Source organism: Ascaphus truei, chromosome 6, assembly GCF_040206685.1.
Source record: "Ascaphus truei isolate aAscTru1 chromosome 6, aAscTru1.hap1, whole genome shotgun sequence".
NCBI classification, from domain to species: domain Eukaryota; kingdom Metazoa; phylum Chordata; class Amphibia; order Anura; family Ascaphidae; genus Ascaphus; species Ascaphus truei.
The window spans coordinates 8,719,526-8,741,842 of record NC_134488.1 but is presented as its reverse complement, the minus strand read 5'-3'; the positions used below and the strand labels follow the sequence as shown (position 1 = coordinate 8,741,842).

Genomic DNA, 22,317 nt, shown 5'->3' with positions numbered 1-22,317 from the left:
AGGCGAGAGTGGGGGCATCAGGAGCGCCTACTGTAATTGGCTGAAGAGCTGCAGGAGACAGGTGTGGGAAGTTTTACTAACACGGATTGGTGATGCGGTATCTGCGCGTGTAGAGCGCGAGTTGCACATGTAGAGCGCATGTCCTGCGCTTACGTGGCGCGCCAATGACACCCCACATGCGAGCGCAACCTGGACAGACCCGGGCAGACCCAGAGTCTGCATTAATTCAAGCGCGTGTCGCGCATCCCCGTAGACCGGAGGCTGGTAGATGGCCCTGGTGACACGTCGAAGGAGGCGGGGGAAGCGGAGCACCCAATAGAGGGCTGAGGTAAGCAAGAAGCACGCCGAGGGTAGCGAGACTCACGGATCCTTACAGCCCCCAACCGCCTGGTCCACACCCTGGTGGGGTTTCCCCCTAAAGTACTGAGGTGCTCTGGGCACCTAACCACCTGGTGTCCTGAGGAGCCAACCCACCCAATGTGTGTCTGACAGTGCTGCCCACAATAAGAGTGTTGTTGTTGGTGCACTTGTCGAGGTACCTGCCCAGGTGCTCCAGCACCTGGGTATTTCCGAAGAGCAAGCAGGGATCCGCTGATCCAGCGACGTTGTTGTGAGAGAAGCCTCTGCCTCTGCATGGGGTGGACTCCCGCTGTAGTGTCCCACCATGAAGAGAGTCTCTAATTCGTTGGTGGTCTGGTCCCAGACCACAGGCCGCCGATACTGCGCAGCGTCTTGCTGTGTCCCTGACACTTTGCAACCACATGGGCAGTGTCCCTATCTATTGGGCTTGTCCCTGTAGCAGCCACAAGCTTATGGGAGAGTCGGGGCCTAGCTGGGGCCTATAAAGGGGTCTCTGGCTTAATGCAGGGGCCTACGGACACCCTGCACACACCCTCACGCTTTCGTGTCCCAGTTCCGACTGGCGTGGTCTGCAGAGCGTGCTAAATGTATCCAGTCCGTGCAGGACAATCCGTGGCGTTCTATTAGCTGTTGTGGGTCATGTGTCTCTATTACCAGAGGCTCATGGGATTTGTAGTTCTCCTTCGAATCTATGTGAGTAATGGCCGCCTCCTACGCATGTGCAAGGTGTACCGAGGTGGCCACCGGACCTGGGAACACTCCGCGCATGCACAATAGCTCTAATGCGCATGTGCTGCTGACTTCCGGCGACCTGATCTCCCCTCCAACTCCTGCAGCACTCTGGCAGCCTCCTCCACACGCCACTGACCCCTGCCTCAACCTCCGCTGCCAGCCTCAGCTGCACGGGGTAACGGACAGAAGGGGGACCCAGGCTGTACGTACTAGGTGCAGTACTATCATCTATTGTACAGTGAACCCACTCTGATTTTTGTTATATGGGTCACTTGACTCTCAGGTATTGTTTACGCTACGTCCAATTCACTGGGAATCGGAAATTGGAAGTTTAGATCTTAGGGTACCTTCCCCTCCTTCATCCATTTATTCTCTGTTTGGAGATGTAGCCGAGTCCCCCTACCCTGCCTCCAGTGCGGGGGATCTGTTTTGTGGCTCCCCTGCTCCGCGCGATCGGGGAGACATGGTGGCTGCCATTTTGGGTTCATCCAGAGTGGCGGCCATCTGACAATGGATGCAAACGCCATCATAGACTACAGGTCCCAGAACGCCTTGCAAGAAAAGGCGCGAGTGGCCATTTTGGGTCTCGGGAGTCCTCCATGGGACGAGGAAGCAGCAAGGGAAGAGGTAGTTTCCAGGGAGCTAGTAAGCCCTTGGACTAGGCCAGACTTCCCTGCAAGCCCCAGGTAGACCCCTCACAGTAGTGGATGCATGAGGGACCGCCCATAGTATAGGGAATTACCCTTAGTGAGTATTGCAGCAGGAGCAGGACAGTGGCAGTACGCAAGGCCCTCCGGAGACGCACCGTGTGCAATGGCCCAGCGGAAAGTGAGGAGTGAGGGGATTTATGTTGGAGGTATATGTGTGGAGTTATTCCAGTTTCTCACATGTTAAGTTTCAGATAGTGATTGGACACCCATGAGGAGATAACAAAAATACTTTTAGTGACACAAGACTGGAGAGAAAAGGAGCACTCAGGAGAGGGCAAGTAGATTTGGGTATCTTCAGTATAGAGTTGGTCGTAAAAACTGAATGACTGTATTGTTTACCAATGGAAGAGCTGTAAATGGAGACTAGTAGAAGTCCTAGAGCAGAGTTCTGGGGTACACCAACTGCATTTTATTTTTGCATTTTTGTATTTTTATTTATCTACCTCAGTATTGGCTTTTCGGTTTTCACTTCTTGGAAGATAAACCAGCAGCAGTTTCACTGGCAACAGCTTGTGAATAATGATGTAGGCATACCTACAAGAACAAGTACTTTCTCTTGTGTCCTTCCTGTGCCCTGTGCACCTGGTACATATTTCCAGCCCTCTTCTGCCCTCTACCTCTTCCTTGGATGCTTCTAATAACTACTAAATTTGTTCATTTTGACTCATCAGTACAGGCAGTCCTCGGTTATCCAACGGAATCCGTTCTGGAAGTATCGTTGGATAGTGAAACCGTTGTTAAGTGAGTCCCATGTTAATCAGTGGTGGTGAGCGTTGGATAGCGCATTCAGGCGTCGAAAAATGTCCTGTAGATTTGCATTTTAAAGCGTTGGATATGCCAGTCGTTGTAAAGTGAAACGTTGGATAACGAGGACTACCTGTAGTGTTGGGCACAGTATTAAATCCCCTGGGAGTCACATGGACAGCATTTAACAATCTCATGTTCGTCTATGTAAATTGATACTGTAATCCCTTTGCTGCCAGACTGAGTATTTTTGTATTATCGTGATCTACGGTTTTGAAGTAGAAATATTAACAACTTTCCTAAAAAGATGAACAGAGGCAATTACTTTGGTCTTTTTATAAAGCTGCCTCTGTGTGCTCTCCTGGGGGTGAGGAAGAGGGAATGCAAAAATGCTCTTAAACAACCCATGTTTATATTGCGTAACTAGTGATAGGGAAAACATTTTCACAGCCCTAAAATGGATGTGAGCACACTGTGCTATCGCACAATCCCGGATTTGGCATTGCCAAATTGCTGCAGGCCCACAGGGTGTGGATTAACTCTTTGGCTCCTGGAGAGGCCAATACAGAAGTGTTTTGCTGGTTTGCACAGCAGAAGCAGGGTTAAAACATTTCTAGAAAGGCTACTCGAACAAGGAAGTATGTAGAGCAACAATTACTTCCATTGACTGGAATATTGGAAAAAGTCATTGTCCCCTTACACAGCTGGATACGCTTACAGCTTAATGCAGGTGATCAAGTTTGCAGCATTTGTGATAATATATATAATTACTTAAACGCTCAGAGGTTTATCACAAGAATAAATGAGAGACATGCCTTAAAGCTGTATTTCCCCTTCAACATTCTCATCTTCTGGAAAGGATCATACTGCAATGTTTAGCAATACTGAGTACCATCATACACAGGAGTCCAGATCAAAGAGCCGAGGGTTAAGTAAATTTTTTTTTTTTTTGGGGGGGGGTTTAATACAAGGATTTGTGTTCTTTAATGGTAAAATCTGTTTAGTAAAAAAATGTTTTCAGCATTGTATTTTGAATTGTTTCCTCTTCTTACAAATCAAAGAATGTGCATGTAAAGATAACAAGCAAATTACAACAGGTACAACACAGTATTTCTAGAAAACGACATAAACGAAAGAATCACTATATAAAGTATAAAAATATATGTAAACGCAACCCAAGCAAATTATTTTATTCTTAACTTTTAGAGCCAGAGGATCCAGCATAATGTTCAGCAATGCTTGGTGGACCCTGTGTGTACTGTACACACCACTTCACTCTTGTTTTCAATAGGGTGTGAAGACTGAATCAAATGACTATTTTTACCTCTTTTCTGCCAGACATGTCTGCAACACATTGATTTAACCCGTTCAATGCTGCTGATATTTGTAAGGATATGCAAGTGCCCCCCTCCCCCCCCCTTACAAACTCACAAAAGACTTTAGCAACTCAGTCGGTATTTGTTAAAACAAAGTGCCTGTGTATTTTATGATTACTGCCAGTTAAAAATATAAAGAGAAAAAAAAATTAAATTGAAACTCAACTGGAAGTGGTGTGTTCCCATATATCTTTTAATCCTCGGGATAAGGTTTTTTTTTATACTACACTGAGGGATTTTGGATACTCTCAAATGAATCTCTGTGGAGGACTTTTAGTCTCCAAAGGTAAACCTCTAGAGGCTCACAAAATCCTTAACTGTCTCAAAACAAATACTTGACCTCCTGATATCCCAAACCTTTCCATACACGATAAACAGAGCTGTCAGGACCCACTAATGTTTCAGTCTCACAGTGACACTCAGCAACAAGTGCCTTATTGACTTCAATGGAAACCACGCTATAGGCAGCCAGACTTAGTCCATCTAATTGTCATTCTTGGCACAAAGTACCCAAACTTAACTAACTGTGATCACCGTGCCTTGAAAGTTGACTGTACTGTAGATTGCAACACAGGTCCTCGTGCAAATACTACAGTAGTTGAGGAACGGGTTAAAATACTTACAGATCCTTTTTTTTTTTTGTCTCCCCTTCTCTCCTCCTTCTCTTGTATGACAAGGGAGAAAGAAGGGAGGAGACACGAGAGTAGCTAAAGATCAAAAATAAACCTCTCAGGGGGTGGGGAAAGCAGCGTGTATAAATACTGGGACCTTTGCAACTTGCTGTGGTGCTTCAGCTAGTTCTGGGAAATCAGGGGAAGGAGAGAAGGGGACATGAGACAGAAACAAGAGAGGGGTGGGAGCTGTCAGGAGTACCAGGGAGTGGGTGTCTGGGATCACACACATACACCTCTGCATTTTTCTTTCTGATCTGCCTGCTGCTTTCTGGGGGAATATTCCAGACAGGAGTTTGACAAGAAGTGTTTGAAGATCCTCAGGCTAAAGTGGGGGAGCCTCATCCATCACCTCACAGTCTACAGGTTATCTCTCTTTTCATTCCCGTCCTAGGAGTCATCTCTCACATCTCCATGCAGACGTTTCTAGGCTCCTCTCACGTTTTATACGAGATTTTTCCTTTAGAATTCTTGTCACTATAATTATTTTTATTGACAGTAGAGTGTTTGATGTATTGGGAGTATGTCAGTAACGTTTTAGTCTATATTTTACATGTTGTTGCATTGAAACGCTCGCATTGTGAGTTGGGTTTGTTCACATATTTCTGGTGCACTAGGACTTTTTGCAACTCTTTACAAAGTTAGGATTTTTGCATTTTACGATTGTATATAATTTTAAAATTGTATTGTTGTCGGTTTTTTAAACCATCAGTATATAGACTTTCTGAAGTGAAGTTGAGTTCTTACCTTTGAAGTAAATTGTGATTTTCTCTAATCCCCTGTTAAATATCAGTATTTTTTTCTGTTTTAATGCATGCACTTATTTATTGCATTATACCCCAGCAATTTCTTATGTCTTTTTTTTGTTTTGTTTTTTCATTTTAGTTTTTCCAGTTATACAGTAGAATTTTTTTTTTGGAGGGGTAAAATATTGTGTATTCTCAATTCCAATACACAATCCCACACCCCTGTGCCCTTTGAACTGTCCTGTATTTGTCATTCCCTAGTCTAATTATATTTCAGGCACAGTCAACTCATAGCAGACACTGAAGTCTAAGCCTTCTTATGCTGCATTGTAACTCATTTTGGGTAACACTTTTTAAGAGTTGATCTGTATCATCCCCTCTGCTATATTTTTATGTACCGCTTTATGAAAGGCATATATACACTTTAATCCATCTTTGCACTCTGATTTTCTGATTTTTTTTGGGGGGGGGGGTGGCTGGAATCATTGCTCCTTCTGCCATGGCCCAACGTAACCTTCAGGGCTTTGCCGTGATGCTCCTGATGTGGTTCCCTACCTCCCTGGCATTGCCCAAAGGGGAAGTGACAGTGCCAGAACTTCTGCCAGGTCCGAGTGGGCAAATTACCTTGCGCTTTTCCACCCTAGCTAGGGACATAGAACTCCAGCTACTACCTGATGATGCTTTCCTTGCGCCAGGGATGCAAATTGAACATGTAGGTAGGGCTGGTGGGGCTGAGAAAGGGATGGCCGGGCTACAACACTGTTTCTATTCCAGCCGAGAGCCATTGGCTGCAGTTAGTCTGTGCAAAGGGGTCCAGGGAGCCTTTCTGCTTGGCCAAGATCGCTATGTCATCCAGCCCATGGACACACGGGGCGATCAGGACAGGCTTGGTCAGCACCTAGTTTTCAAATCTGGGACTGGGGACACCCAGGGATGGGGTAGCAAATCTAGAGAATATAAACAGGACAGGAGCCCACATGAATGGAGAAAACAGGACAGTGGCACATATCAACACAAACATTCTGCAGAGACATATGGTCAAAATAGGGGCAACATGATGTGGAGCAAACAAAACCTAGTAAAGAAAGAAAAGCATAGAAATAATCACAACATCTCATCCATTGTCTGGAAGAGACATAGGAGCAGCACACAAAAGGGTCACATGAGTTCACAGGAAGGGAGCGATGATGACAGAAATTCCCAGAGCTCAGAAAAGAACACCCACTCATGGACCATCCATGAGGAGTCCACCAAGGAGAGAGACACTGCCATCGTTTACCCAGCGCGCCACCGAAGATTTGTGTCTGAGGACCGGTTTGTGGAGACCCTGCTGGTGGCAGATGCTTCCATGGTTCAATTCTATGGGGAGGATTTAAAGGTAAGAAACTACCTAATGTCGCTTCAACAAATGCAGCATAGCCTATCGTAACTTTCACAGGCGTTACAAGATCACTAATATAAATATTTGAAAACAAAGTTAGAGGGGGTCCTAGTCAGTGTAGAAGGGTTGAAAATATCTGTCAAAATCAAGCTATATATTAGGCTCTCCAAAGGTTAAATTAGAATATATTCATGCATCAAGCAGGGTTGTAGAATAAAATCATATTGAGAATGCAATCAAATGGGAAAAAAAGGATATAGAAAATGTATCATTCAGGGCTACAGTGTGTAAGGTAAGTGAGGTCATTGATCTAAAAGACGTAATAATGTAGTGAAAATGTGTGTTTTGTTTCTTCAATCCTTAAAAAAAAAATACAAAAAGATGTATCTCCGGAGCACTACAGTATATAAAAAAACCTAGAAATAGAAAAATAACAGCTTGTTAAATGGTGGCATTAACACAAAAAATTATTTCGGGGCCTTTAGCTTCATCATAATAATAATAATAATATTATGTTCTTGTATAGCGCTGCTAGTTTTACGTAGCGCTTTACAGAGACATTTTGCAGGCACAGTCCCTGCCCCGTGGAGCTTACAATCTGTGTTTTTGGTGCCTGAGACACAGGGAGATAAAGTGACTTGCCCAAGGTCACAAGGAGCTGACACCAGAAATTGAACCTGCTTCAAACTCAGTGCCAGTCAGTGTCTTTACTAACTGAGCCACTCTTTCTTCATCAGTACTCAGAGGCTGTACCACAAACTTTTCATTGGCAGGTGCTCGGATACATAGAGGACAGAGGCAGATAGGGGTCCCTGTCTGTTCCCTCCTGAATATTCTGTTATAGAGAACTGGTTTATCATTTGTAAGGACTGGGAAACCCTGCACAATTCTCTGTCTAGCAGAATGTGTTTTCATCTTCATATGCAATAGACATAACATTTCCAAAACATTTATGGAACGTTTAAGCTTATCTGCTTATGATTGAGTTAAAAATAGAAAATATAGCCAAAAAGTTAAATATCTGCCAAGGGCCCCTAATGACTTCCCCATGGAACGTAATTTTAAAACCACTGCTATAGAGAATACTTATGTCTGATATCTTTCTTATTCTGTAGCACTAACCTTTTTGGATATACGTTATAGCAGTCTCATTTGTTTTTAAATTCTGTTGTATGCTGTGAATAAAATAGGAGTACCCCATATATCCACCCGTCAGGTTTCTATGTGTGTCTTACTTGTACAACATATGGATAAGTGGCTTATATTCAGTTTTAATTCAACATAATTGTAGTGGATTTCCAGTGTGTGCTCTATTGCATTTTCTGAAATAACAATCCTTCTGTATTGATAAAACTCAGAACTTTTTATCCTAAAGTATTTTACATCAATTCTCATGTAGTCACCTCTACAGCATAGTAACAGTACATTTCTGCTTCTCTGCTCTGTAAGCCATCTCACACACAGGAGAGAAAAAATATGAACAATTATATTATTACCCAACTGCATCTGGGTTTACCTAGGAACATTAAGATAGGGATTTGTATCACACACGATCTATTGGAAGATTAGACCACAATCTTGTGTATTAAAGAAATAGGCTTTAATCACTACTCCTCATAATATTAGGAAGATGAGTACACTTTCTAGTATGCAAGTGTTTCCTGACCCTAAAGTCATTTTCATGTACAGTATATCTTTAAATTCCTAGAAGGCTAGCATGATTTTGTAGACAAAATAAGCTTTATCCCAGGGGATACTTAACCCAGTGTTTTTTTTATCCTTTTTGTGGTTAAGGAACTTTATAATTATATATTGTGAAATCACATAACCCCAACCCTGTCTCATAGTGATTCTTAGATCAGATGCATTGTAAGAAACCAGAACCCTCTAATAGCACGTCTGTGATCACATGCAGTGTAAGAAACTACAACGCTCTTTAATAGCGCGTCTGAGATCATACAGTATGTATTGTAAGGAACCTCAACCCTCTCTAATAGCGCGTCTTAGATCAGATGCGTTGTAAAGTCTTCTTTATTTTGTACAATTTTCAAATGACCTGAAAATTGCAGGGAACCCTTTAGGGATACTCGGGGAACCCCTGTTGAAAAACACTGACTTAACCTCTTGACTGCTAGTGATACTTGTGCTGAGGCCCTCATTCAATGTGTTGTGTATCTGTTTTCCCCACGCTTGGGAAGATTAAACCGCTATTTAAATGAATGGAGTGGAATTTTGCCCCAGCAAAGGAAAGAAAGTTACACAGCGTATTGAATAGTGGCCTACAATTGAAATGCACCTGGCTTTTAACTCATTTAAACCTGCAGTCCCGCCTCACTTTTACATTTTTATCCTGGTCGCATATATTATTGTGAAACCTACAGTCGTTTTCTGTTTTAGAGAAATATTGATGTAACATATTTGCAGGGATTGTTAAAAAAATGATCAATTATTGTGAAATATCCAAGACGATCACTCAGTGCTATTACATGGAATTGCTGAAGCATTCATTTTATATTACGTTCCACCCAAATAAAATCAGCATTTACTGCATATAACGCTATGCTATTCGTATACTAAATTGTTGAAAATGGTCAAGTAATCTGCTGCGTTGGTGAAGCAAGGATGCATCTAAAAGCTCTTTGCTACTTGGGGGGTAGAGTTCCTGGTCCCTTAGGCTTTGGTCCTGCTGCGGCCGGCGATGCGGCCGCGGGCCACCAGCTGCTTGCCTCCATTCTGGAGGTCCTCGCTGGCTCCTTCCGACGTGACTGACTGCGTGCTGCGACACGTCAGCCAGCCGGAGCTACAAGGAGCTTGTGGTTTCGGCGAGTGTCGCGTCACGTGACACGCAAGGGAGACAATCCGAGTTCCCCCTCTGCTCCGATCACCCTCCGTTCCGAGTTCCCCCTCTGCTCCGATCCCCCCCCCGTTCCGATTTCCCCCCTTGCTCCGATTCACCCCCCCCCGTGTGTATTTGCCTGTGTGTGTGAGTGCCTGTGTGTGTGTGAGTGGAGGGGAGCAGGGAAGGAGCTGCGGGAGGGAAGCTGTGTGTGTGTGAGTGCCTGTGTGTGTGTGAGGGGAGGAGCTGCGGGAGGGAAGCTGTGTGTGTGTGAGTGCCTGTGTGTGTGTGAGGGGAGGAGCTGCGGGAGGGAAGCTGTGTGTGTGTGTGCCTTGGGTTTTTTCTTAACTTTTGGCCGGCTTGGGAGGAGGGAGGAGGGAGCGGTGATGCGTCCAGCTGGAGAGGCAGAAAATTTGTATCTCTCGCTCCCTACAGACTGCAGGTGGCGGTCAATTGCCTCTCAGCGTGCAGCCTGTCTGCAGTGCGGGTGCGCTGACTGAGGGAGCGGGGCCTTAGGCTACGGCCCCGCTCCCTCAGTCAGCGCGCCCGCACTGCATGCAGGCAGCGTGCTGAGAGGCACAGACCGCTATCTGCAGTCTGTAGGGAGCGGGAGCGGCGGCCGTGGTTTGAGCGGAGGGGGGCGTGGTTTGAGCAGAGGGGGGCGTGGTTTGAGCGGAGGGACCCGCTACTCCCCCCCTCCCTCCAGGGCTGCAGGAGGGAGCTGCTGCGGGCTGCTGGAAGCTAAGCAGCTCCCGCTCCCTCCCTCTTCCCCCACAAATGCCCTCCTCACACACGCTGATATATACACACACACACACACACACGCTCTCTGACAGCTCCTGCTCCCGCCCCCGCCAGGCTCATCAGCGCACCACGTGACGCGTCACCGCTCGGGATCACAATTTTCTTGCATCCCCTGGCGGCTGACGCGTCACAGCGCGTTGTGAGCCGTGCAGCGAGGGGGGACTGGGACCGGGTCAATAAGGATACCCCTGCTGGTGAGGATCGCGCACGCGGCCGCGCGCGTCGCCGGACGCAGCGGGACCAAAGCTTTAGGCAGCAAACTTGTTCATGAGATTTATTTGACCTTTGTGAAATATTAAGATAAATATATAATGCAGTATAATAATACCTTTTTCTCCCAGTGGGACTCAAAGCACTTCACAATTACAGTATACGGGATTTTTTTTACAGACACAGTCCCTGCTCAGATGAGCTTACAGTGTTTTTGGTGCCCGAGGCACCAGGAGATGAGGTGACTTGCCCAGGGTCGCAGGGAGCCGAGACCAGGACACCTTGTTCTTAGAGTCAGTGCCTTTACCCACTGAGCCACTCCTTCAGCCCATATACGCTTATGGAATCAAAGAAACCCCTATTTCGCTGTCAGAGGCACCTGTAACACATGACTGCAGCCCTTCCAGAAGGAAAAACATTAGTGTCTGTAATTCCCTCCGGGTTACAGAAGGTTATGTTCTTTTATTTGATGTGGTTGGACCAGATATTTTGCGGTTGCTGATGTTTCTCAGATGGCAGCCAGGAGGGAAACTATACTTCCTTTTTTTTCCCTTCTATAAACAGTACATACTCTATATCCGAGTGTGGTTTACCTCCTTTGCCTTGAGACCGGCAAAGAGTTAACATAATCTTAACATTACAAATGTTACTATGTAGTGTTATCTGTGTGCATCTTTCCATATTAATATGGCAACAGACTAAAGCACTCAGGTAACAGAGGTTAGAGGACAAGTGTGCAGAGAATGTAGTGACGTATGTTCTAGAGACAGCTGGTTTGGAAAAGCAGTTTATCTTTTAAACCTTTTTTCCACATCTGAAACATACTGTGCTCAGATCTGTATATTGGGGCTTCTTTAAGTTATATTATCTAAAAGGCAAATTATATTTCTGTTTTCTAAAAGGTAACGTGACTCAGCACAGGACTGATGCTTTACATTGATGTTTTTTGGAAGTGTTAGATGAAACAGCCTGTTAAGATAGAAATGTGTTGCTGGACCCTCTACTTCTGACAAGAATCAGCACTTTTAGGTAACATAGAAAGTAACTGTAAAGTTACGAAGGCCAAGAAGGAGGAGCATGTAACTGTTCAGAGCATTTGCAGGATAATCCAGTACAGAATGGGTTAAACAGGATTTGAAGGTAAAGAGAGTTTGCTGTGCAAATATTTCTGATGGACCGATGCTTTTTAGTTTAGACAATATGTCTTAATGGAGATACTCCTTACCTAAATATAGTAGTGAAACAGTTGTGAAACTTGTATCTAAAGTATATCAGTGGAATACAGACATTGTAGGATGTACTGCAGACTGTTTATGGTGTATCGGAAGCAGGTGATAATGTATTTTGTCTAAGTAAGTAGTTCTGCTTTTAGATCTGTTTCTTCTCAACTAATTGACCCGTAGGAAACACTACCAACACGTTTCTATGTTATATTTGTATAGTAAGGGGGTGTGCACATCTGATTCCACCCTTCCTATATTTGTTGTACCCTGTTTATACTAAAGGAGTCTGGCTATCTATAAAGAATACTCTATTTGGAAGCCAGTCCTCAATTTTGTGACCCCTATGTTTTAGACTACCTATAGGTAACAAAAAATGCACAAAGTGTGTTATTACCATTATAGTCCCATGTGGCTTCTCAAAAGAGATTTGTCATTGCAGATCACTTTGCAAAATTGGCTCCCAAAAGTGTTGTTTAATCCCTTAACAAAGAATCCAGTGAACTGCTCCAACATCCTTTGTGCCCTCCCACCCCCTACCTGTGCGACTATAGTTTCAGAGTCAGGCAGTTCCCAGAGAAAACCGTCAGACCGCCCCAGAAGGTTTCATTATTTCGTACTGGCCCGCCCGCCCTCCCTCTTCCTATTGCAGCTCTGTGGGAAATGCAATAGCACAGCCAGTGGGTGGCACAGTGGGTCAATACTTCATTTCTGGCTTCTATCCTGGCAATTAACTCTATCACTGCTGTAAATAGCTGCAAAACATTCTGTACAGACACATTTATTATAGAGAACTATAGATCATTATTTGCAATAGGAATATTAAAGTAATATTCTCTGTTTGAGAAGGGGGTGTTTGTGTCCTCAAAATTAAGTGTCACACTTTCTATCGTATTATAGAGTATTTTCAAATACCTTCATGCGTATGGGGCTATGTATAAATCTACTGTGGAGAAACGTGTGGAGACAATATTATTTGTGTTGCTTGCTCTTCCATGACTCCTAATCTGTTAATGAAGACATTACAATTGATTCAGATCATTAGTCAGATAAGTTTACGTGAACTCACACTTGGCAGAGTAGTTTGATATTAAGAAAATAGAAACAAGCATGAGACCACAATGCAGAACTCATACATCCTATTGCAGTATACACTGGTCTACCATCATTTATCTTCTAACCATTTCCTAAGCAAGCTGATGCATATGGAGCAAAACAGGCAAAAAACATATTTTGAGACATTGATGGGGAGAGATTCATAATTAATATCTCTCACTAAGGGGCAGATTGATCAAGCACAAGTATGAGTTTGCACAACCGACCCATCGTTAATGCCCTTTTATTAGAATGGGAGTACCAATCAGGTGCGATAACCAAGTCCTATGGATCAGTTGTTACTGAGATAGGGGGAAAATGTGTGCCCCCACAAATGTACCACATTAAAATCGCGTGTTGCTCTAATTGCTACTCTATTACACGCACAACGAACCAACAGAGGATTCTAGTTTACTACATAATAATTATCTATCTATTGGTGTAGTTGGAGTTGCAAGCCACCAGTTGCAATTAATTTTGGGAAGGAAAACTCATCCAAATAATAAGTTTTGGATGACCGTTTGAAAGAGATGTGTGCAGAGGTATGCAATGGAGAAAAATTTTAAGGTGAAATTAAAAATAAGGCTTTATTGCCAGTTCCTTTAAACCATACCGCAACCAAAAATATACATAAAACAATATACACCTTATCCCTGTGTAAGAGCTAACTTACTTCCCCAGTCCCTACCTGCAAGGCAAGGGGGGGGGAAAGCCCCTTACCCACTTATCACCCCAAAGTCTCAGCTGTACCTTAACGCAGGTGGCCCTTCAGGTCAGTGGTGTCCGGGTAGGTGTCTGCTTATGGGTCCAGGCATAGAGGTCTGGTCCCCTTGTGTCTTGCTCTCAGAACACAGCCCTCCTTTTCCTTATGTCAGCTCCCTTGTGAGCTAAGGAATCTCTTTCCTGTTTCTCAGATCAGGCTTTTTCTAAAAGTCCTAATAAGCCAGGTGGAGTCTGGTTGATTGGAAGGAGTTCTCCCATCCAGGAGAAAATCGCCATGCACTGCGTTCGTGGAAGCGCCAAAAATAAGCTGATGCTGCCGGGTCACTAAAAAATGTTTTATTGGAATCTTCAAAACATACAAAAAACAGCAGGTATATTCTGGATCCAGGGTCATGTCTAGAGTATGAATGAACCCAGCTAGCTTCAAATCAGCACTCTTTCCAAAGCACAACAAGTCCTGTATATTTTCTTCACTTTATTTAGGAAACCAGCAATAAAAACAGGCACTTGTGGATAAGATGTTTGTGTTGGAAAAGTGTATCTCTGTGGATGCTTTGTAGTTAAGGGCAGGTGAAAAGAATTGGCCTTGCCATAGGGGTGTAACATGAATGTACTCACTCTGCCGGTGTCAGGAAGTAAAAGACAGTGGGTACTGCTTGTGACACAGGGATAGGGGTCAGGCCAAACTAATTGTCAGCAGGGACAGGGGGGAATGGGAAAGCCCATTAACTTGGAGGACTGGAGATGTTGCCAGGGCAACCAGGGGTGTGACAGACTGGAAGGAAAAAGGGCAACATAATGTATCCATTCCATCTGCACTGGGAGTGAAACTGCAAGGAAAGTAACATTCAAATACAGCTAGCAGGCAGAACTGCCAAGGAAAGGGGGGGGGGTGAAACAGAGAAGGCAGAAATGGGTATTTCTGTTCCATGACAAGGTATCTCGAGGAGAAGAACTCTGATGCGTTTCGTGCCGTAAGGCACTTTGTCAAAGAGTATATCCTCCTGGAAAGCGCCGGCATATGTAGTGACTGCTGCCTGATACTCCGCCCACATGCGTCATCTGGCTGTATTCTCACGATACGCGATCACGGAACACCCCCGGTGGCGCAGCGGTGGAGGTAACCAAGGCAACCAGTAAACACAAACAATGCCGGAACACATACTGTATGATTATCGTGATAAAAAGCACAAAAAACTTAACTTAAAGAAAAATATATACATAAATAGACAATATAATTGAATATAATTGACAATATAGTTCACATAAATATAAGTGAACCAGAGAGGAATAAAAAATAAGGGTCTGCCAATCAAAAAACAAATTATATATGTGCAAGAACTATACATATAAAAAATGTGCATTGAGATATAAATAAAATTTAAAAACAAACATGGAGGTACTTAATTGTCATAGATATTGTATAACTCTTGTTACTTATATATATAAATCTATACTATCATATACACATAATAGACTTATATTTTAAAATAAAAAACTTTAAAGCACATGAGTATATTAAGGACTGAACTAAATCAACTTGTCATTTAGATGGTGATTAATAGTATCATAAGAAAAGATACTTAGATCAAAGTATATAATCAACAAATCTATGCATTCTATATAGTTTAACCTTATTCTTGAAGATAGCATAGATAACAATAGTTTGAGAAAGACCTAAATCGCACAATTGTAACATACACAGGTATAGTATGAGAAAGGAACTGAATCGCACAATATTTAGGAACATATATCCTTGTTGCTAAAAATGACCAAAAGTGAGAACAATTTTGAGAAAGACCTAAATCATACAATAGTTGCTAATGTATTATTGTTCAGGATATATCTTTATATAAAGAACACTCTAAGCCAAGTCTGGTTGATTGCCTGTGTGAAATTAACCAGCACACTGCTGGATTTAGTGGCAGTTTCCCTCAACCAGTGATAAGTCCCTGTTACACACCTCCCCTGTTTGTGGGATGCTCGGGCTTACCACAGCCAAAGCCCATTCTTCCACTCGAGATATCTCTGCGGTTTGAATGAGAGTGGATGGCGAACGAGAACCCTCAGTCCCGCTGGGATTGGAGCCCTTTCTCCAGGTTATTAGTGTCTCCTCCAGAAGGTGCTTCAAATCAGCACTCCTCAGTCGCTTGAGGAGGACCACCAATTTGCGGGCATTGGCCATCTAGGCCTCATAGCGCAGTGTCAGGCTGGCCCCTTGATGAAAGGACACCTCTTCACTATCTTCCTTTTTTGCGTGCTGTATCTTGAGCTCAGCAATCTGCGTCTTCAGAGCTGCAAGTTGCTGGGATGTGTGTTTAGCTGCCAGCTTTAGCTCTTCCACTTCTAGGCTTTGCTGCAAGTTCAAATCATAAGCGAGTGATCCCTGTTTCTTGAGTGCATCCTGCAATTACCTCTCAGTGTATTTATCTCTTCACTGTGCTTTCTCTGAGCATACTTCCATTTATCCTTCATTATATTGTGGAGCACTGTGAATTTCTTCACTAGGTTCGCAGCTGCTTTCCTCAGTTTCTGGACCTTCTTGTGCTCCATCTTGTACCGAGTTACCTGGCCTCTAAGCTTGGCCTCCAGCAAAGCTCTGTTGTTGTTCAGGGTAGCCTTCTGTTCCTCATGCTGCTCTGCGGGGGGACACTGGGTAATCAGCCATTCCTGCAGCACTTCTACTTCTTTAGCAGCCTGCAGATTTTCTTCCTGCAGAGTTTACTGCTTCTCCTCGGCCTTCTGGAGGTGCGTACGCAGACCTTGCAGTTGGTTCTGCAATATGTGCTCTGCTTGTGTGCGTTATTCCAATGCTTCAAAATTTTCATCTTCCAACAGTCTATTCCTTTTTTCAAGCTCATGGAGCTTGCTATTCATTTCACTGACGTGGTCAGTCAAATCAGAATTTACCTCTTTCAGGCTGGTATTTTCTCTTTTTATAGTCTCTATAATTTTCAGGGCCTCCTTGAAGTCCTCCTTCTGAGTTTATACTCCCTGCCTCATGGCGTGGGACTTCTATCTCTAGGTTGAGGGTCTGAAGCTCTTTCTGAGAGACTTTAATATCCATATTAAGCCTGTGGACATCTTTTTGAGAGATGTCCAGCTCCTCAGCAACACTGTGTAGTTCCATTTTAGAGACTTCCAGTTCTGTGCGACAACTGCTGACCTCTTCGTGTAAGGCATCCATTTCTATGCGGAGAGTATGAACCTCATACTGCGATATGTCCACCTCTGCCCGGATACTGTTGACCTCCTGGTGACAAACATCCAGCTCTAACATGAGTGTATGGACTTCTTTCTGGAAGATCGGCCGCTCGGTACCTAGGCTGTGAAACTCTTTCTGGGAGACTTCCAGCCCGGCATGGAGACTGTGAATCTCTGTTCGAGAGACTTCAAGCTCTGTACTGAGACGATCAACCTTCTTTCGAGAGCCTCCAAGCTCTGCACTGAGACTGAGGGCCTTTTTTTAACCTCCTCCTGTTTCTGCTGCAAGTCAGCAATAACTTAGTCCGAACGGGTCTGTTTCTTGACCATGGTGGAAATAATAGTGTTCGCTGTCTTCAGATCAAGCATCCGGTCCTCTAAGTCACTACATAAGCGACGCTCCATGTTCATCACTGTCCCACAGTCAAAGGTGATTAATAACAGATCACTCTGTAGCTTGGGATTAGCTTCTATCTCCTGTTTCAATCGTTTACAGAGGATATCAGAGTCCTGCCTGGTATTTTTCAGGGCATCTTCAGGGCTGGTCAAGGGATCACCACTAATTGGTTCTGGCTCCACTTCCCTGTTATAGTTTGAGGGTTTCTTACTGTCAGCACCAGACAGACACTTCTTTCTGCTACACGACTTCTGCCTTGCGCCCTCTGGATATTCGGTCATCCGCGGGACGAATTCTCCATTTCCTCTAGGCTCAGGGCATATCAGCCCCCCTTTTCATCCGTGGATCCACTGATCCTTCCTTGGTATATGGAGAAGAAAAAAATGTGAACTAGCGCTAAAGTGTAATACACAGTGTGATATTAAAAAACTTATAATAAAGGATGGCTGCCCGGTGATACTGCCAGTACTAACAGAATAAACCAAAATAAAGAAAAACCTGGCGCCAAATAGTCAGTGGAATGTCCTGTACTCCTCAAGGGATCCGCACACTTGCTCGACAGACCATGCAAAGAAAAGAACACAAACAAACAAAAATCATAGCGCAACACTGTAGGGTAAGCAGTACTGCACTAATACACACAAACAGTTAAGAATCCTAGCGACTATTAAAATAATTATTTATTAAAAAGAACTATGCCAAGACCGACAATGGCAAATACAAGGAACCGCAGGTCATCCGGAGCACAAAAATTGGAGCCCTACTTACATACAGCAAGGTTTAAACTCGCATGGTAGGAACAAGTCCTAGGTAGAGATGATCTCCCTGGCGGGTGATGCCTCTGCTCCACTGCGGCTCAGACACCAGTCAGTCCTTACGATGGTAACCGGAACAGCTCCGGCCGTGGGGGCTGGTGTGCGGGGTCCACAGCTCTGCACCGCGTGTAGACACACGCCTCACTTCCTCCTACGGAGCAACAGGAAGTCTCTGCGCGCCCGCGCGCGATAGTGCCCGTTGCCTTAAAGGAACAGCTGGCAGGCTGAAGGGAAAGTTGGGCTCCAAGGCCAAATGTCCTTAAACGTCCAAAGTCAGTCAAATAGTGGCTGTGCCACTAGCCCTACGCGTTTCGTAGATGTCACTATTTTTTCTGCACACTGAAACAGTGGATTCACTGTTGTCTGTGCTCCTTCAAGGGAAAGGAGCTCCCTTGAAGGAGCACAGACAACAGTGAATCCACTGTTTCAGTGTGCAGAAAAAATAGTGACATCTACGAAACGCGTAGGGCTAGTGGCACAGCCACTATTTGACTGACTTTGGACGTTTAAGGACATTTGGCCTTGGAGCCCAACTTTCCCTTCAGCCTGCCAGCTGTTCCTTTAAGGCAACGGGCACTATCGCGCGCGGGCGCGCAGAGACTTCCTGTTGCTCCGTAGGAGGAAGTGAGGCGTGTGTCTACACGCGGTGCAGAGCTGTGGACCCCGCACACCAGCCCCCACGGCCGGAGCTGTTCCGGTTACCATCGTAAGGACTGACTGGTGTCTGAGCCGCAGTGGAGCAGAGGCATCACCCGCCAGGGAGATCATCTCTACCTAGGACTTGTTCCTACCATGCGAGTTTAAACCTTGCTGTATGTAAGTAGGGCTCCAATTTTTGTGCTCCGGATGACCTGCGGTTCCTTGTATTTGCCATTGTCGGTCTTGGCATAGTTCTTTTTAATAAATAATTATTTTAATAGTCGCTAGGATTCTTAACTGTTTGTGTGTATTAGTGCAGTACTGCTTACCCTACAGTGTTGCGCTATGATTTTTGTTTGTTTGTGTTCTTTTCTTTGCATGGTCTGTCTTGGTATATGGAGAACCTCTTTTTCCTCCTTTTTGCTTTGAACGACTCCGTTCCATCAGGGGTACTGGGGTCTCCTCCTTCTAGGTTTGAAACTTCAGCAGTTTCACAGCATCCACCCTGCTTTTCTTGCAATTGCATTAGCTGGCAGGAATTTTCGGGCTCATAGAGACCTGTTTATTCGGTGCATACCGAGTTTAGGCACCTTCATCCTAGGGGTGTTTTGTGGGTGCATCTTGTTTTGGGATCTGTAACGCTTGCGCTCACCACGAACAAGGCGGGACCCCCGGTACTGAGGTGGGAAAGTACAAAACTGCTCACGCACAGCAGCAGAGGCACGCCTGGGGGGTGGATAGCCAGCGTAGCCAGGTCTGGGCTGGAGAGATTGGGTTAGTCCAGATACTTGCCGGGGTCCAGGTGTGGAGCCAGTAGAATGGTCAATGTCTGTTGTGCCGTGGTCTGGGGTTGGAGCCGGGAGAGTAGTAGTGTGTCCAAAAGCCGTGGACAGGGATGGAAAGGTGCGGGTAGTCAGACGCAAGCCGGGGTTGTTATCCAGGGAGGGTCCAATAGTGAAGCTGGGTCGGTACACGTGAAAGCAACTGGAGATAAATCAGCAAGGCACAAGGCAAAACAGAACGCAGGAACACAAGACTACACAGGTTATGCTCAGCAATGAGGAAGTGGAAGAGCAGGATTTAAATAGGAGAGATGCATGACTGGGATTGAGGCGGAGCAGAGGTGCGGCCTCTGCAGAGGCAGAGATTGGACAAAAGGGATATGTGTGTAAGAGACACACGAAAAGATCCCCACTAGGGCGCACCGCAGACCTGAGTGGTATTAAATCCTGGTCTATGAATGCGCTAAATATACAACATATAAACTTTATTAGTAATTAAAATAATTCTTAAAAACCTAGGTATAGAGATGCACCTTGTCTAGGGAGTGGGAGTCTAGGGAATATTCTTGGCATGTGTAATGTAAAGTACTGCTAGTGTTTATACAGCCGGGCCACTTCGACACACACGTGGGTAAGTATGTACATCAGGAATCACGTTATATCTATCACACTCTATGTAATGATAGTATCGACTGCTATCCCAGATGTAAATGCTCAAAAGTTTCCACGAATGCTGCTCCCAGATGTATACCACTGTGTGATACATTAAGCAGGTACGTATTGTGGCCTGAAAAGTATGTTATCACTCACAGTGGTGCCACTATGTAATAATGTTGTTGAAAGTTTTAATCCTGTAATAATGCCAGATAGAGACACATCTCATGTTTTGTGCTCTTGTGGTATGACTACTGCAGCTCAGACACACAGTATGTGTTTGTGTCTATGCTGTGATGATGGGTCACACTGTGTGATCTATGGTTTGTATTATCAAATCCTATATTTGATCGTGCGCCTATCTGTGCACAAAAGTTTGGCCGAGATCACGTGTTAGTAATGCCCGCGAATCCGCAGCATTAGTACACAAATCGATACTGTTATGTAGACTGTGTGTCCCAGCATATGCAATAAAACGATCATTGATGTATATATAGCTTACACTTGGCGTGCGATCCCCAACTGAGGGTTAAGCTGCATAGCTGTAACGGACGGCGACGGCTATACGCTGGCATTAACCAGTGCCCAAACATCTCTGGAATATATTAGCAAAATATACCTACAGGAAGATACTCACTACGTCTACATAACAGTATCGATTTGTGTACTAATGCTGCGGACCCGCGGGCATTACTAACACGTGATCTCGGCCAAACTTAGAGTGTGATAGATATAACGTGATTCTTGATGTACATACTTACCCACGTGTGTGTCGAAGTGGCCCGGCTGTATAAACACTAGCACTACTTTACATTACACATGCCAAGAATATTCCCTAGACTCCCACTCCCTAGACAAGGTGCATCTCTATACCTACACTTTAGGGACTAACTTCCTATCACTCATTACTATCTATCTACATACTCATGTATACCTAGCCAACAACTGATTTCCCTCTCTGCACAATATGGTACTATAAAGGTATATTAATACCTCATCCAAAGGGATCTTTCATGAGGAGGATCAGTGATTAGTGGCATACTAGAAGGTATACCTGTCGGTTTACTGAGAGGCAAGACATCTTAGCAATATCAGTAGCTTTAGGTTTTTAAGAATTATTTTAATTACTAATAAAGTTTATGTGTTGTATGTTTAGCGCATTCATAGACCAGGATTTAATACCACTCAGGTCTGCGGTGCGCCCTAGTGGGGATCTTTTCGTGTGTCTCTTACACACATATCCCTTTTGTCCATGGGTTTATCCCTGGCAGCACGCGACCTAAACCCTTTACGGTTATAGAGTTTAGAGAGAGGTTTTGCAAACTCTTTCGAGGCAGAGATTGGCACAGGAGACAGATGTGTATACTTGCAGCTGGGGAGCGGTGCACAATGTCACATGTGCATGCCGCGTGCGTGAGACGCGCGACATGACTGGGGGGTGAAGCCAAGCTCTGTGGTACAGGTAGAAGAGCTGCATGTGCGCTCTGTAAACAGAGCGGGGGACTGAGATGCAGCAGGTAAGGAGGGAACGCGTCGCAGGGGACGTGTTCCCTGATTCCTTACAGGATCCCCATAAGAGATACCTTCATCCTTATCCTAATAGGACCGGGAGGGCCACTCTTCCGTGGGGTAGAGTTCATTACAGGAACGCCACATCTTATCCTCCATTTTGGTGGTATCGGGTGCATTTTTCTTCCTGACCTTAACGCAGGTGTTCCTTCAGGTCAGTGGTGTCCGGGTAAGTTTCTGCTTGAGGTGTGATCCCCTTTTGTCTTGTTCTCAGAACATAGCCCTCCTTTTCCTTATGTGAGAAGAAAATATATCAAAAGTGGCGCTCACACATTATATCTATATATAAACAAGTGTACAAATTGATAATAAAATGATACTAATACAAACGTATATGGATGCTGCTTAACCCAGTGGGGGGTCGTTCTCTCGATCCCGTGGACATATAGGGGTGAAGATCATCGGGAAGCGCAAAACCATGTAAAACAGAAGAAATTTTCTGATGGTGCAATATTGTGGTAATATTGTGAATAAATATTCAAGGTGCAGTGTGCTAGGTACTCACAAGTGTATGGTGAGTGATGTTCCCATAAAGGTATCTTTTCAGGGACAGCCCATCTGACCAGATTGTGGGTAGGTCTGAATGAATTTATAAGTGCTGAAGACCTTAGGTAAATAACATAGAAACGGACATAGTGCAGACTGTACT

At 44.6% G+C, this 22,317-nt stretch overlaps 1 protein-coding gene across 1 annotated transcript in view; it reads left to right on the top strand.

The window, feature by feature from the left end:
- The first annotated feature begins 4,710 nt into the window (after positions 1-4,710).
- Positions 4,711-22,317, top strand: part of ADAMTS8 (ADAM metallopeptidase with thrombospondin type 1 motif 8) — a 59,165-nt gene continuing 41,558 nt past the window's right edge. Inside the window, exon 1 of the mRNA XM_075603363.1 lies at positions 4,711-6,717. Within this exon, the coding sequence (XP_075459478.1) occupies positions 5,839-6,717 (879 nt within the window). The 5' untranslated portion in view covers positions 4,711-5,838. The remainder of the gene's footprint in view (positions 6,718-22,317) is intronic.